This window comes from Vicia villosa, linkage group LG4 (assembly GCF_029867415.1).
Source record: "Vicia villosa cultivar HV-30 ecotype Madison, WI linkage group LG4, Vvil1.0, whole genome shotgun sequence".
In the NCBI taxonomy this organism is placed as follows: domain Eukaryota; kingdom Viridiplantae; phylum Streptophyta; class Magnoliopsida; order Fabales; family Fabaceae; genus Vicia; species Vicia villosa.
Window position 1 is genome coordinate 123,288,813 of NC_081183.1, and position 17,223 is coordinate 123,306,035.

Consider the following 17,223-nt stretch of genomic DNA (forward strand, 5'->3'; position numbering starts at 1 on the left):
AGTTTGTGTCGGTAGCGGCCATGGGTGGGTGGAAGGATGGAGTATGGGTTTGGGGAGATTTCGGTTTGTCGGTGTTAGAAGTGGGAGAGTTTGGTTTGGAGGCGGAGCTTGCGGAATTTCTTGGGCTTGTGGAGGGATTGGTTTGGTGGAAGGAGGGAAAGGATTCCGTTGAGTGGGACTATTCCGAGGAGAAGGATTTTTCGGTTGCTTCTTGCTACACTTTCTACAACAACCTTCGCATACCTTTTGGTCCACCTAATAGGAATGATGAAGCTTTTGGTTTGTTGTGGAATTTGGAAGTCCCTTTCAAAATCAAGGCTTTCGGGTGGAGGCTTTTTCTTGATAGGCTACCGGTGAAAGATTTATTGAAGAACCGAGGTATTTCCATTCCCTTGGAGGATTTAAAGTGTTTTTTTTGTGGCAATTGCATGGAATCTAGTTCCCATTTATTTTTTTGTTGTTTGGTGGTGAAATATATTTGGAGTGAGATAGCTAAATGGGTTGGTAAAGGGGATAGTATAGAATTTGAGTGTTTATCAAATTTTATGGATTGGCACTTGTTTTTTCATAGTAAAAAGGTTAACCATAGGAAGATGGGAGTGGTGTGGCTTGCTACCACTTGGACTATTTGGTTGGTTAGGTATGGAGCTTGTTTCCGGAAGGATGTTTGGAATGTGAATAATACCGTTTGGAATGTTAAGCTTTTGGCGTGGAGATGGTCTTTTTGCGAGAAAATTACGCACCCCAGTTACTCTTTCTACGAGTTTTGCATGGATCCCTTGCATTTTTTGTCGTAGCCGTAATTGGTTTGTAATTTTCTTTTTTTGTCGGGTTTGTCCCGTTTCCTCGTGTAATCAGGTTGGAGAACCCTTAGTTCTCCGTTTATTAATATATCTTACTTACACAAAAAAAAAATTATGAAAATGTTGATTCTAATATTATTTTTCTCCTTAATTTAAGACTTAGCCTTAAAAATGGTAAGAGATAGGAATGCACTAGCTTTTGCACGCGATCCAAAAGAAAAAACAGCTCTGCATGTGTTGTCTAAAAATCAAACATCAATGGATTCTTGTTGTCATGATCCAGAACATGATGATTATTCCAGTATGATCAATCCTGGTAAATAGACACAGTTCCATTTGATTTTATTAATTTTTTTTACATTTCTTTAACGAATTTTATGTCAAGTAATAAAGTTTTTTATTGCAGACGTGAGAAAACCTGTGGTTTTCCAATTGGTTAATTTCAACTATGGGAAGACAGAGAGGACTGGATGAAAAAAACTGCTGAGTCCTCTATGTTAATTTCAACTGTCATTGCTACTGGAGTTTTCACTGCTGCAACTAGTTTACCAGGAGGAACTAATGATGACACAGGAAAACCAAACTATTTGTCTGAAACATCATTTTTGGTGTTTACAATATCAGATGCATTGGCACTCACCTCATCTTCAACAGCAATACTGATCTTCTTGTCTATTCTTGTCTCACGCTATAGAGAGAATGATTTTCTTAAATCATTGCCTTTAAAGCTAATATTTGGATGGATCACATTATTCATCTCTATCGCAAGCATGATGATAGCATTTAGTAGTGCCTTCTTCATTATATACTATCATGGTTTAATATGGGTTCCTACTTCAATTGCAATACTTTCTTCCATCCCAATACTTTTGTACATATGTTTGCAGTATTCACTATTTTTAATTATTCTTAACCCAAGCTACTATTGGAGGAAGATAGCTTTGTCTCGTAAAAACATGCTTAATGTACACAAGAAGTAAAGGATCATTATTGTAAGGAAAATTCTTACGGTTAAAGGCAAGTTTGACAACAACAAAAATGTAAGAATCGTATTTTTCTTGTTGGGCGTTCGCCTTCCCTTTTATAAACATGTTGGAGAATCCTTAATTAGTTCTCCGGTTTATATAATATCTTGTTTACTAAAAAAAAAATTGAAATTTGAAGCATCTAATAGGTTATTATTTTGTTGTGGTGGTGAGTGTTTTGCATTTGTTTCATTCTACATTTTGGCTTATGTAACCTTGGAATTGTGTTCCCCTCTCTCCCTCTATAAATCATTTGTAATATATATTGAATTAGTTTCTAGAAGTTGTTGATTTAAGGTAATATTGAAATTGTTCCTTTTTTATTATATTTGTTTGATAATTCAAATCATGATATTACTCTTAGTTCAGTAGATAATATCACTCTCTACTTTATTGAGAAATTATCATAGTGATGAAAAATTACTCATAACTAGGTCAATGAAGAAGAATTGTACCTTTTTAAAGAGTAAAAAAAACAAGTACTAACTATTTAAAATGTACTTCTTTAATGTTGGGTTTTGTAGACAGTATATATTCAAAAGTCTTGTTGCACTCCAAAATTTACCCTATTCTTTTTTAAATTAGTTGGCTTATGTTTTTCAAACATAGACACTCATGCATATATATCATTGGTTCTATGATTATGGGATCAAGGTATCTCTCTTTTGGTCTTCTTTAAGCACTAGAAGAGAAAGATTTGACAATCAATACAAGAAGGATGAGATATCTTCAATTTCACGTTCACTCAAGTTACAAGGGATTCTCATGCCTCGAGACATCCCAACATGTCCATCACTTCATCGGGGATTGAAGATTGCAAGAGTTTTTGAAGTAAATCTCATGTCTCCTATCTTTCTCCTCAAAATTAGAGTTTTGGTCCATTCGAATGTGTGATATCACTATTGACAAAATTCGTGAAGCATAATCTTCTCATCATCATGCAAATCATATTTATTCAAGAGATTCTCCATCATATATACTCATAGAAACTTGGGTTTTAAGCCTTGATCATCATCTCCTATTTTTTGCAGCCAAATTAAGATTTATGATTAAATCAGTTTATTTCTGAGTCTTTGAGCAACACTTGATTCCATGCTCCTCTATATTCCCATAAGCATCTATGATTGGAAGATTGAACATCAATTTTGATTGGAAGAGATTCAATTGATCAATTGGGGGTAAGACAGTCAATTTAGGAAAAAGTCAACAAAAGTGAAAGGTTGACCAAGTGGACTTTTGGTCAACCAAGAGGCCAATACCCCTATTTTGATAACACTTGGTCATTGGTGGAGGAAAATCAAGAGGATGAATGATTTTGAAGCTAACTTGTCGAGGAAGTTATCTTGGATAACTTAAAATTTTTTCTAAGTTACAAGATTTTCAAGTGATTTTTGACATTTCAAATGGTTAAAACTTTCTCATTTTTATCAGAATTGTTCAAACTTAGTATCTATGAAAAGAGGAAGACAAAATCTACAACTTTGTCTCTGTCCGAAAAATGAAAGGAGAATGAGTTATTTAACTTGGAAGTTAGGAACAACTACCTCTCAAAATAAAGAAGAGGTATAATATGAGAGAGAAAGTTAGTGAGAGAGAGTGTGCTAGGGCTTGAAGCAAAGCTTGTTCGTCTCTTTACCATGGATCAAAACAAAGGAGGTTGGAGCAAGGTTGTCGGTAAGAGAAGATTCTTTTCTCGTCCCAGGTTCTCACCCAAATGGGACATCTGGCGAAGTGGAGGTGGGGTAGGGGATGGCGTTAGGTCTTCCTTTTTCTTTATTGATTTTGGAGAAAGATGGAGTGCAAGGGACTTGTTTTTCGAGTTCAAGGAGTTAGGCTTGTTAGACGAAATCGTTATCCCTCAGAGAAGAGACTGGAGGGGGCAGAGATACGGTTTTGTTCGGTACGTGAATGTAGCTGATGAACGTAGCTTGGAGGTTAAGCTGAATAACTTGTGGCTTGACAGTGTGAAGATCAACGCTAATCTGTCTAAGTTTAAAAGGAAGGTGACCCTTCAGACGAGCAAGACGGCTGGAGGAAGCGCCGGTGTTGCGTCAAAGGTGAAGGAGGACGTTCCAAAAGATTCTAAAGTAACAACCAAATGGAATAGTTACGCTGAAGCCATCAGTGGTAACCGGAAGGAAGGAGCTTCTAAGGATAAGGAGGCAAACAAAGCGTTCTTTTTCAAATCGACGGAGGAAGATTCGAAGAAGTTTGAGAATGCTTTTGTTGGCATCACGAAGGTTCCAGGGCTAGCGTTTGGGGTTGGTCAGAGCCTAGCGGAGGAAGGTACATTTACCATTCTCTCAACCCCATTAGGTCCCTAACATGTGCTTGTTAGAGGAGACGTGTGAAGGGGACATGGAGTTGTTGCTCAAGGAAGGCGGCGAGTGGAAGGAGAAGTGGTTCTCGGAAGTGAGAAAATGGCAACCAACAGACGTGGAATGCTTCAGGGCAGCTTGGATATCGGTTTACGGCATTCCTTGTCATGTCAGAAATGCAAGTTTCTTAGAGTCTCTTTTATCTGATGTTGGTACTATTTCAAATTTTGATTTCCTGGACCGGCCCTCGGAGAGGTTTGATGTTCTCTCGTTAATGATTTTTACTAAATCATTGGAAACTATCAGAAGCAAGGTCAATGCATGTGTGGATGGAAGTTGGATAAGTTTGATGATTATTGAAGATCCTTTTCTAAGGAAGGAACATGAATCTCAGTCCTCCGGGGAGGGTAGCTCTGAGTTCGACTTCGATGAGAGCTCGTTTTCGCCGGAGTTTAGCAGACGGAATGAGGAGGGACACAACTTTGGGAAGTCAAAGGGTAGCACGAAACCCCATGGAGCGTTTGACGGTGGATGTAACAGGGAGGATGCATTGTCCAGGTCTGTCGGCGGTAAAGACGTTACGCATCTTGCTAAAGTTGGCCAAAAGATGGAGGGTCATTCAGGCATTAATTGCAGTTGCACCCTTTTGGAAAATCCTGCACCGTGTCACACAGGTCTCAGACAATCAGATACTATTTCATCTAACTCTTTTGGTGTAGGAGACTGCCACCTAGAGTGTGCTACTTCCCAGGAATTTAATGATGAGGTGGCAAAACCGGTGGGGCCAGGAGGCATTTTAATTAATTCTATTCAGAAACTTAAAAATACATTTAATGGTTTCTCTCAAACTTTAGGAAAGGCCCACGTTTCGCCTTGTTCAATTCAGAAGGGCAGTTTTGGTCTGGGAGGTAGCAAGGAGATTAAAGGTAGCGGTACAGGTTGCTTCGATGAGCAGTGCAACAGGCTCAAAAACTCCAAAAGGGTGCGCAGAAAGATGAGGGAAGTGTTGCAATTAGGCACAAAGGTGGAGGATTTTGTGTATCCAGTGGGTAACTGCCTCCTTCTTTATCATGATCCGCCACCTCCAAAGCCAGGTACGTATTCTGGGCACAATAGGGGACCGCTCTCTGGTGGTGTTCATGTTTCGTGCGAATCTTTAGAAAGTTCGGATGTTAGAAATTGCAATACAAGATTGATTAAAGGAGAATTAGGGAACTTGTCTAGAGGGCTTTGGAGTTCTATGAATAATTTGGGAATTGTTAATATATCTAAGGATTTCGACCCGGTGGCCAATCTGGAAGAAATGGAAAGTAGGAAAATCAAAGGTTATGTTGTTAGTAAGGAGGCAGAAAAAAGGTGCTCATGATAGTGTTGTCTTATAATATTAGAGGTGGTGGCAGCAGGGCCAAGAGGAAAAGGGTTGGATTATTGATTCAAAAAGAGGATGCTGATGTATGTTTCATTCAGGAAACCAAATTAAGTGGGATTAATCTGTGTTACGTTAAGGAGATGTGGGGAAGTGGGGAGGTAGAATGGTCTCACTCAGATGCTAGCGGCGCATCGGACGGTATTCTTATCATGTGGAAGAAGGATTTCTTTTCTCTGCTTTTCAGTTTTAGGGGTGAAGGTTTTCTGGGCTTATGTGTGGAGCTGCACAAGAAGAAGATTTATCTGATTAATATTTACGCTTCTTGCGACACCTCAGTAAGAAGGAGAACATGGCAGAAAATCTTAGACTTCAAAAACTCCAACCTTCCGGGTTCTTGGTGTCTAGGCGGGGATTTTAACTCCATCTCCCATTTGGAGGAAAGAATAGGTGTTGCTAACAGAAGTTATCGTAACGAGATCAATTACTTCAAGGGTTTTATCGATGATATGGACTTGGTGGATGTTCCAACTATCGGAGGCAAATTCACATGGTTCAACAGCAACGGTAAGGCTATGAGTAGAATCGACAGATTCTTGTTGTCTCCTTGTTTCATAGATGATTGGAACGTGGAAGGACAAATCATTGGTAGTAGGGATTTATCTGATCACGCTCCGATTTGGATAAAAGATAATAGGAAAAATTGGGGTCCAAAGTCGTTTAAATTTAACAAACTATGGCTGAAACACAGTGACTTTACCGCGTTTGTGGAAGATGAGTGGAATCTTTTGTAAGGGTTGCACCCCTAGTGCGAGCTTTATCAATCTAATTGCCTATTAAAAAAAAATATTAGTACAAGGATTGTGACTTAAACATTCACTTTTATCATGTTGCTATTCTTATTGTATCTTTGTTAGATACAAATAGGAACCATTTTTGTTTGTTATTTTTTCTATGTAAACCCGCAAGTGCCCAGTCCATATGGGTTTTTGTGGTAGTTGAATCAAACTCTAGTCTCGTCAAGAGTAGCTTTAAGGTTCGTCAAAGTAGTGCATGATGAAGTCAAAGTTTGTTATAGCACGCAGTAGACGAAAATGCGTGTGTCGTAGTTGAAACTTGTTCTAGCATGCAATTGTATAAGTTAGTTTGTTGTTGAAGTTAGCTTAGTGTCTAAGTTATGTCATGTATGTATGTGTGTTATAATCATGGTAGAGGATTGCGACAAATATATTTTTCTATCTCCTTATATTTTTATCATGTGTTCCGAAGGCCTTTCAACTTTAGTAACTCAATAAGAAACTAGGGGAACACCCACTATATCAAAATATGCAAAAATGATTCGACAACTTCTAATCTTCTCCTTACTCGTGACAATTTGTTTGTTCTACAAAGCAGATGAAGGTAAAATGGTAGGGTTAAAAATATATTCTTACTATTTATGAAGAAGTTTTCGACCAAACGATTAACTTGCAAGAATCATAAATTTATTAAGGGATAAATATATGTTACCCCCTGTCATATAGGTGAGATACGGGTTACCCCTATAATTCTTTTTTTTTTATTATCCCCTTGTAATTTTAGGGTATCCCTTAAACGTGTAAAAAACAGTAAAAAACCAGAGGGATAAATAAAAAAAAAAATTTTACAGGGAGGTAATAGGGGACAAAAATATAGAATTTTTATATTTCAAGAGGTTAATCCAAAAAAAAAATATATTATAGGGGATCAATCGAATCTCGCTTATATGGTAAGGAGGGTAAGGTATATTTATCTCATTTATTAAAGTAGAAATGTTGTGCCAAGAAACTTTAGAACAACGAATCAAGTTGCAAGAATCTTAAATTTATTAAAGTAGAAATGTTGTCCAAAAGTAAATAACTTAATAGAGAATTTGTAATGTGTTCTAGAAGTGTTGGGCATAGGCAAGTAAGTATCTTGGGTTATCTTGGATGATTTATTGGATAGAATATAAAAAAATCAATTCATGCAAAATATGGGGTTTGTAGAGATGTAGAAACAACTATATCATGAATTGGAGTTTGTAGAATTGTAGAAAAAACTTAAACCTTATAAATTAATTTGGCTTAATATTTTCAATCAATTAACTGAAATTATTTTTACTGTTAATTTACTTTTGAAAAGATATTTTCTTAGCATTCATTTCTTTATGCTTAAGCGACTTTGTCCTATTATACCTTCCTTCGTTTATGACAACCTCCTTTCTATCTATGCTTGCTTCACCTTTGAGTTTTGTGGTGTGTATATAACTTCAAAACATATTTCTATCTTTCCCCTTCAGTCTCCAGTTTCCACTCTATCTTTGGTATGTTGTGCCACAAATTATTACAACAAAAATCAATCTATTATACATATATTTATTACTTTAAAAATCTGAGTTCTCTCTTATACATTAATTTCATTTTTTATAATATTTCTTACAAGTGAAAACTACATGTTAGCCGCTGACTGAACATAAATTTTTGTTATATTTGTGTTCTGTCCTTATATATTATTTAACATCCATGACAATTTACTTATATTCATTTAAGTTAAATTGTAAATTTTAAATTCCTTCACATTTAATTTTTTATTTTTATGAAAGATGAACTTATATATTATTTCTTTATCAAATTTAATATGAATTTTTAATTAATTGAGTTTATTATTCAGCATGAGCTTAATATTTTTGAGCTATACTTTCAAGTCGTTATCACTAATCTGATATCTCATAGGATAGAATTCATCATTGCAGATAATACAAATTTCTAGAAAAATCGATTCAACCATGAGCATCGTTGAAAGTCGGTCCATTTCAAAGCCACCATACTACGATGGCAAAAATTATGCGGAATGGGAGAAGAGTATGATGATATACATACAATCTGTGGACTTCAAACTTTGGCTTGTGATCAAGAATGGACCAAAAGTTCCGAAGAAAACAATAGACGGTAAAGAATGTGAGAAATCTGAAGATGAGTACAATGATGAAGACATGAAGATGATGGAACAAGAAGCAAAAGCAAAACATATTTTATGTTGTGCCTTAAATCCATTTGATCTTAAAAGAGTTTCAAGTTGCAAAACTGCAAAGGAAATGTGGGACAAGGTTGAAAATATAACTGAAAGAGTTATAAGTCTCAAAGATTTGTTCTTGTTTCTGTTACCGCCTTCATATCAAAGGAAATTGAAGGCTCATGAAAGTTTTCTAAAGGCAGTATCAGGAGTACAAGACCAAGCAGAGGCAGCTCCCAACACTTCTAACGCAGAGATTTCGGAAGAAACAAGTATGGTTCTCTCTCTCACAAAATGATGTATACTTATATATAATGTCAGTTATTACCCAACAAACAATTTAAAACTTTTGTTCTAATGTTAAAAATTGTTTGTATACTTTTGTTTTAGATGTTGATCTTGAGAAAGGGGTTTCCAACCTTTGTGTTTCCATTGAGAAGCTTGCATTAGAAGGGAATTGGCAAGAAGCAAAGGGCATGATAGAAAAGGAAAAAAAGTTGATAAATGCTCCCATAACAACTGGGGAGTTTAGACTACTTCATATTGCAGCAGCTGCGAATCAAATTGAATTTGTGAAGCAACTATTGAAAATGTTGAATAATAGTGATTTGGAATTGACAGATATCAACGGCCATACTGCTTTCTGTTTTGCTGCTGCCGCTGGAAACATAAAAATTGTTGACTTAATGCTTGAAAGAAACGACAAGTTACTAACAATAAGGGATCATAAAAATTATACTCCTATTCAGAATGCTGCTCTACTAGGAAGATGCAAAATGGCATGGCATCTATATGATCAATCCGTAAATTGTTTTGAAGAGAAGGATTGGAAATTATTATTCTTTACTTGTATCGAGGCTGGCATCTATGGTAAGTACTACTAACAATTCTAATTCATTATTTTTCTCCAAAACCGGCAGGTTATTTAAATTTGGATTAGCTGCTATCAATAAATATTGCACTCAGAACATCAATAGTCATTCGTTCAAGATCAAACCATAAAAAAATGCATATAGTAATTTTTGTTTTATTATCAAAATATGAAAATGTTGATTCTAATATTATTTTTCTCCGTAATTTAAGACTTAGCCTTAAAAATGGTAAGAGATAGGAATGCACTAGCTTTTGCACGCGATCCAAAAGAAAAAACAGCTCTGCATGTGTTGTCTAAAAATCAAACATCAATGGATTCTTGTTGTCATGATCCAGAACATGATGATTATTCCAGTATGATCAATCCTGGTAAATAGACACAGTTCCATTTGATTTTATTAATTTTATTTTTACATTTCTTTAACGAATTTTATGTCAAGTAATAAAGTTTTTTATTGCAGACGTGAGAAAACCTGTGGTTTTCCAATTGGTTAAATTTCTTTGGACTACTATTCTTGATAAATACCAAAACTCTAAGGACGACTTAAAAGAAATAAGAAATAAACCTTCTAAACTAATATTTGATGCTGCAAAACTTGGAAATTTTGAGTTCTTATCAGAGCTTGTTAGTGGTTATCCTAACTTGATATGGGATGTGGATAGCGAAAATCGAACTATATTACACTTTGCTGTTATGCATCGCCATTCCAGTTTCTTCGACCTTGTAAACAAAATACAACAAATAAAAGGTACCATCGGGAAATATAAAGATAAACAAGGAAACACTATATTGCACTTGGCTGCAAAATTAGTACCACAAGGTCAACTTGAATGGGTTTCTGGAGCAGCTTTTCAAATGCATCTCGAGTTGTTATGGTTTGAGGTACAATTCCTTTAGTTCGTTGCTTTTAATTTTCATAAAGTCCTAGATGGTTTGAGGTACAATTTGAGTAGATTCCACCTAAATAAAACAAATTAATGTAAAAATTTGAGTTTGATGACATGAATTGAAAAGAAAGTATTCACATTCATGTCCGATAAAAATTTATATTATAGGTAAAATCCAAGACATGTAGAAGCTCATTGTTCCAACTTTGAGTGTTGTATATAACTAACTACTATGACAAAGTAAGATTAGACATTTAATACACAGGGATCATCTAACTAAGATATACATAGTTAAGATAGACAAAGGTTTATGATTCTTAAGATAACTAAAAATGAAAGTACAGAATGGGAATGCTTAAGATTCTTTATTCCTTGTAGTCAAATTTATTGTTTTATGTAAATTATATCCAATTCTACTATATAAATTAAACTCAAACATAATTTTACACATCTAATTTACTACATTGTCATATGATAGAAAGTAAAACAGATAATGCTACCAGCACAAATAAAGTTGAGAAATTCGGAAGAACTCACTGCACAAGAACTATTTTCAAAGGAGCACAATAAACTAAGGGAAGACGGAGAGGACTGGATGAAAAAAACTGCTGAGTCCTCTATGTTAATTTCAACTGTCATTGCTACTGGAGTTTTCACTGCTGCAACTAGTTTACCAGGAGGAACTAATGATGACACAGGAAAACCAAACTATTTGTCTGAAACATCATTTTTGGTGTTTACAATATCAGATGCATTGGCACTCACCTCATCTTCAACGGCAATATTGATCTTCTTGTCTATTCTTGTCTCACGCTATAGAGAGTCAGATTTTCATAAATCACTGCCTTTAAAGCTAATAATTGGATGGATCACATTATTCATCTCTATCGCAAGCATGATGGTAGCTTTTAGCAGTGCCTTCTTCATTATATACTATCATGGTTTAATATGGGTTTCTAGCTCAATTGCAATACTTTCTTCCATCCCAATACTTTTGTACATATGTTTGCAGTATTCACTATTTTCAGTTATTATTAACCCAAGCTACTATTGGAGGAAGATAGCTGTGTCTGGTAAAAACATCTTTCGTGTAAACAAGAAGTAGAAGATCATTATTGTAAGGAAAATTCTTACGGTTAAAGACAAGTTTGACAACAAAAAATGCAAGAATCGTATTTTTTGGGTGGTGTCAATTGAAATTTGAAGCATCTAATAGATTATCATTTTGTTGTGGTGGTGAGTGTTTTGCATTTGTTTCATTCTACATTTTGGCTTATGTAACCTTGGAATTGTGTTCCCCTTTCTCCCTCTATAAATAATTTGTAATATGTATTGAATTAGTTTCTAGAAGTTGTTGATTTAAGATAATATTGAAATTGTTCCTTTTTTTTATTATATTTGTTTAATAATTCAAATCATGATATTACCCTTAGTTCAGTAGATAATATCACTCACTACTTTATTGAGAAATTATATTAGTGAGGAAAAATTACACATAACTAGTTCAAGTTACAAGGGCTTCTCATGCCTCTAGACATCCCAACATGTCCATCACTTCATCAGAGATTGAAGATTGCAAGAGTTTTTGAAGTAAATCTCATGTCTCCTATCTTTCTCCTCAAAATTAGAGTTTTGGTCCATTCGACTGTGTGACATCACTATTGACAAAATTCTTGAAGCATAATCTTCTCATCATCATGCAAATCATATTTATTCAAGAGATTCTCCATCATATATACTCAGAGAAACTTGGGTTTTAAGCCTTGATCATCATCTCCTATTTTTTGCAACCAAATTAAGATTTATGATTAAATCAGTTTATTTGTGATTCTTTGAGCAACAATTGATTCCATGCTCCTCTATATGCCTCTCAACTAGCGCTTGTTTTACGTCGTAAGCTCGACGCCTTTATTGTGCACAGTAGTAGCTTCCTCTATGATACGTCAACGCTCTCGCCTCAACGCAACCTAAAGAAAGTGTCCTAAGCATACACTTGAACAAACGTTACAAAACAATAAAATTTACAACAAAACTTAAACAACACATATGTGGACATACTCAAACATTAAGAAAAACACAATTTACAACGGAATGGTGAAATTGACTAAACAAGTTGAAAAGTGAAGATATGTAATTTTAAGAGCTAATCCGAGTTCAACTTGTTTAGTCAGTTTACCAAACAAAATGAAACAAGTATAACTATACACAAATACACAAGTATGAGTCTAGGCACAAAATATACGATATTCACAAAACTCAAAACCAAAGAAACTATCGCAACGCGAATTCAATAAAAACACCAACCCCCAGCAACGGCGCCATTTTGCTGGAGCGGTAAAGCGGCAAGCAACAAAAGATTTGGAAGTATTTATCCGGGAAATTATCGTGTCCACAGAGATTAGTGCATTGAACTGCCGTTCAACAGTTTCCGCAGTTATGAGTTTGGGTTAAATTAATGGGTTGAAAGTAAAAACTAAAACGTAACTATAAACATAAAATGAATTCGTTCTTTGGAAAGAAATTACTTATCTGGTTCGAATCTAAACTACTCCTTACAAACTTAGATTTATCACTCCGCCGCACTCAATCTACAATACTCGTCAAAATCAGCACATATCCCTCACATCAATGTCCATTTCTGCAACACCGACGAGAGTTCAACTATATTGCTCTTTCGACGATGTCTCAACCGATCGAACAACACGGAGACATTAAACTTAGATATTATGTGGATGTTAACCCCAAACCCTATGTCTATAATCTAGAACTAACAGGTATTCTCCTAATCAAGATTCACGAAGCATATTTCTATAATAACATAAATCCGAAGCGATTAAGCAAAAAGATCAGAAAAACACTGATTAAGATTTGTAAAGCAATCTTTATACAACTAGTAGAAAGAGTAACAAACATCCATGGGTTTAGAGTATTTACATACAAACTCACCAAAAGAGAAATACAAAGAGAAGAGAAGAAGAGGAACCAAACATTTCTTGGTTTGTCAACTCCGGTCAATGAGAAATTCGATCTCCGATCATCCGATTGCAAGCTCCAATGGTGTTTCCAAGCTAAATCTATCCAAAAATGACCTAGGATGAGTTGGGGTTCAAAAATACCCAAAACATAACCTAAAAAATCTGATTTTCGCCTATTTATGCAATTTTCAATTCTGTACAGCGCGCGAAGCGCGAAGGAGCCCGCATCACGCCCACATTGCTGTCATGAAAAAACATCTTTTAGTAAAAATGACGTAACTTGAGAACCGTAACTCCGATTTGCGTCCGGTTCGAAGCGTCTGAAAGCTTGTTCAATTTCCCATATAACAATGACAACATATCAACCAAATTGGTGATTTATTATTCTTTGGTTTTGAGCTTTATTCGTTGACGAGTTGGTTTCGTTGCTCAAAAACGCGCGTTTGAAGCCGTGTCTTCGACACGTTATTGCTCATGCTCCAAATACGCCTCAATACTTACAAAATGAATAGAAAACTATCAAAAAGTATAAAAGTATATGAAAATAGATCTATTCACAAAGTATACGTATTTATACACAAAATGGGGTATTATTCAAACGGTATTAACAAAAAGTATCAATAAGTGCAACAAAACATATATACAAAATAAGTAAATTGGCATGTGTATCCTGTCCAGTAGCGAGATCTTGGCCAGCGCCGGAGGCTATAAATACCCTCTTTCACTAGAGGGTCAGGTATTCATTTTCTTCTATCCTTTACCTTGTACTTGCGCTCGGTTGCTCGTCTTCTTACTTTAGCATCGGAGTACCTTGCAGGTACACTCCCCCAGTTCACTGAAGATCCAGATCCTTGCAGGCCTTGAAGATCCATCTGATCAGGTAAGATCAATTTGCTTTTGAACTTCCTCTTTGATTTTCATGGCCATCTCCGGGTGATTTCATCTCAATCTTTGCTTGACCGGAGGGCATTCTGGTTTCAATGGCAAGTGATGCTCCACTATACTAGTATCCAACCCTGACATATCCTGATAGAGTACCCCCTAAGTGTGTAAAAAACAGTGAAAAACCAGGGGGATAAATCAAAAAAACAATTTTACAGGGGGGTAATAGGGGACAAAAACATAGAATTTTTATATTTCAAGGAGGTAATCCAAAAAAAAAATAATTATAAGGGGTAAACCGAATCTCGCTTATATGACAAGGAGGGTAACATATATTCATCTCATTTATTAAAGTAGAAATGGTGTGCCAAGAAACTTTAGAACAACGAATCAAGTTGCAAGAATCTTAAATTTATTAAAGTAGAAATGTTGTCCAGAAGTAAAGAACTTAATAGAGAATTTGTAATGTGTTCTAGAAGTGTTGGCAAATTGCAAGTAAATATTTTGGGTTATCTTGGATGATTTATTTGAACGTAAAAAACCTTTAAATTCATCAAAGATAGAATATACAAAAATCAATTCATGCAAAATATGGAGTTTGTAGAGATGTAGAAACAACTATATCATGACTTGGAGTTTGTAGAATTGTAGAAAAAACTTAACCTTATAAATTAATTTGGCTTAATATTTTCAATTAATAAACTGAAATTATTTTTACTGTAGATTTACTTTTGAAAAGATATTTTTCCTGGCATTCATTTCTTTTTGCTTAAGGGATGTTGTCCTATTATACCTTCCTTCATTTATCACAATCTCCTTTTTATCTATCTATGCTTGCTTCACCTTTGAGTTTTGTGGTGTGTATATAACTTCAACCACTACAACACATATTTCTATCTCTCCCCTTCACTCTCCAGTTTCCACTCTATCTTTGGTATGTTGTGCCACAAATTATTACAACAAAAATCAATCTATTATACATATATTTATTACTTTAAAAATCTGAGTTTTCTCTTATTATACATTCCTTTATTAATTGTTAATTTCATTTTTTATAATATTTCTTAGAAGTGAAAACTACATGTTAGCCGCTGACTGAACATACATTTTTGTTATATTTGTGTTCTGTCCTTATATATTATTTAACATCCATGATGTCTTTCTTATATTCATTTAAGTTAAACTGTAAATTTTAAATTCATTCACATTTAATTTTTTATTTTTATGAAAGATGAACTTATATTTTTTTTTTTAGTAAACAAGATAACATAAAACGGTGAACTGAGGGTTCACCAACCTGTTTACAAAAGGGGGGCACTAGCCAGAACAAGGAAAAAATACAAACCAATTGCTATTATGATAAGAACCGGATCGGATCTTTAACAAAATTATAATAAGAATAATTGGGATGGGTATTTTCACCACAAAAAGACCACCTCCAAACCAAAGCTTTGATGTTCCAAACAACATTATCAAAGCTCCAATTCTCTTCCCTAAAACAAACCACATTCCTACTTATCCATATAGCCCACGTAATTGCTAACCAAACAATATCTACCTTCTTATCTAACACTTTCTTAGATATACAAAAGGAATGCCATTCCATAAAACTTGAATGGCTCTCTTCCTCGCCTAGCCCCTCTTTACCTATCCACATCGCTATGTCCCTCCAAATATTCTTTACAAAAGAACAAGAAAAGAAAGAATGATCCCGATTCTCCAGATCAATCTTACAAAAAGAGCACAAAGAAGCTTCAAAAGATAGCGGAATACCTCTAATCACAAGAAGATCTTTAGAAGGAAGCCTATTGGCAAGGAGCCTCCATCCAAAAGCCTTAATTTTGAAAGGAACGTCCGCTTTCCAAACCAAAGTCTTAGCTTCATAATGTCTACCAAACGGGCCAAATGGAATACGGTAAAAAGCATACTTCTCATAACAAGACGCCACCGAGAAATCTTCACCCCTCGGGGTGATCCACTCCGCCCCGTCTCTTTCCGCACCCGTCAACCCCTTCTCTTCCAAAAAGCCTCTAAAAATGCCCCATTCCGCCGCCACACCATGCTCTAGAAGTCCATTCTCGGAGATACCACAATTACCCCACATCCATTTGTTATCCACCCATCCTCCCATAGCCGCCACCGACACCCTTTTCAAACAAGATGCCTCATAAAGATTCGGAAACACCTCTTTCAAAATCAACCCATTCATCCACATAACGTCCCAAAAAGGAATATTATGACCATTCCGCAAGAGAAACCTACAAGAAGAAACAAACGGGTCAAAAAAAGAGTTACTCCCCAATTTCACTAAATCCTTCCACCACATCGACTCCTTCCTCCTCTCCACGGGATCACCGGCCCCTCCCATCACCTTTAAAACCAAATCACCATATCTCTCCTTAAGAACCTTGAACCAAAGAGAATCCGCCCCTTGAATGATCTTCCATCTCCATTTACTCAAAAGAGCCAAGTTAAAATCCTCAATATTTTTTATGCCCAACCCCCCCATCTCAAAAGGTTTAGTCACCTCTCTCCAACTAATCCAATGAATGCATCTCTTATCCTCACCTCCACCCCATAAGAAACCGCTTTGAAGACGCGTGAACTCCCTCGCCACTTTGGTCGGCATCTTGAAAAAGGACATAACAAACACCGTTAGAGAACTCAAAACGGACTTCAACAAGGTAATCCTCCCTCCTAGAGTTAAAAATCTATTTTTCCATCCCGCCAACCGGTTTCTCATCTTGGATAAAAGAGGTTCCCAAGTCTCGTATTTTCTAGGATTATACCCCACCGGGATTCCTAGAAAAAAGAAATTACTATCTTCAATCTTACAAGATAAAACATTCGATGCCGCTTCCAAAAAACTCCCATTAAGATTGATTCCAATAAGCTTGCTTTTATGATAATTTATGCCTAAACCCGACACCAACTCAAAAGCCTTAAGCACCGCCTTAATAGCCCAAATATGTTTCCAATTTCCTTTCCCTACCAACAAAGTATCATCCGCAAATTGAAGAACATCGATAGGACAATTTCGATTGATAGAAAAACAATCAAATTCCCCAATCTCGATAGATT

The 17,223-nt window shown here is 35.7% G+C and overlaps 2 protein-coding genes across 2 annotated transcripts; both read left to right on the forward strand.

Moving 5' to 3' along the window:
• Positions 1–5,508: 5,508 nt before the first annotated feature.
• On the forward strand, positions 5,509–6,306 carry LOC131597788 (uncharacterized). Its single transcript, XM_058870455.1, has one exon. It carries the CDS (start codon positions 5,509–5,511, stop codon positions 6,304–6,306), a length of 798 nt encoding a protein of 265 aa, XP_058726438.1.
• A 1,475-nt stretch (positions 6,307–7,781) lies between these two features.
• LOC131599611 (uncharacterized) lies at positions 7,782–11,624 on the forward strand. The gene is made up of 6 exons (XM_058871904.1): positions 7,782–7,835; positions 8,265–8,796; positions 8,915–9,394; positions 9,608–9,766; positions 9,859–10,280; positions 10,764–11,624. The coding sequence occupies exons 2-6, from the start codon at positions 8,298–8,300 to the stop codon at positions 11,388–11,390; spliced, it is 2,187 nt and encodes a 728-aa protein (XP_058727887.1). The 5' UTR covers positions 7,782–7,835; positions 8,265–8,297; the 3' UTR covers positions 11,391–11,624.
• Positions 11,625–17,223: the final 5,599 nt, after the last annotated feature.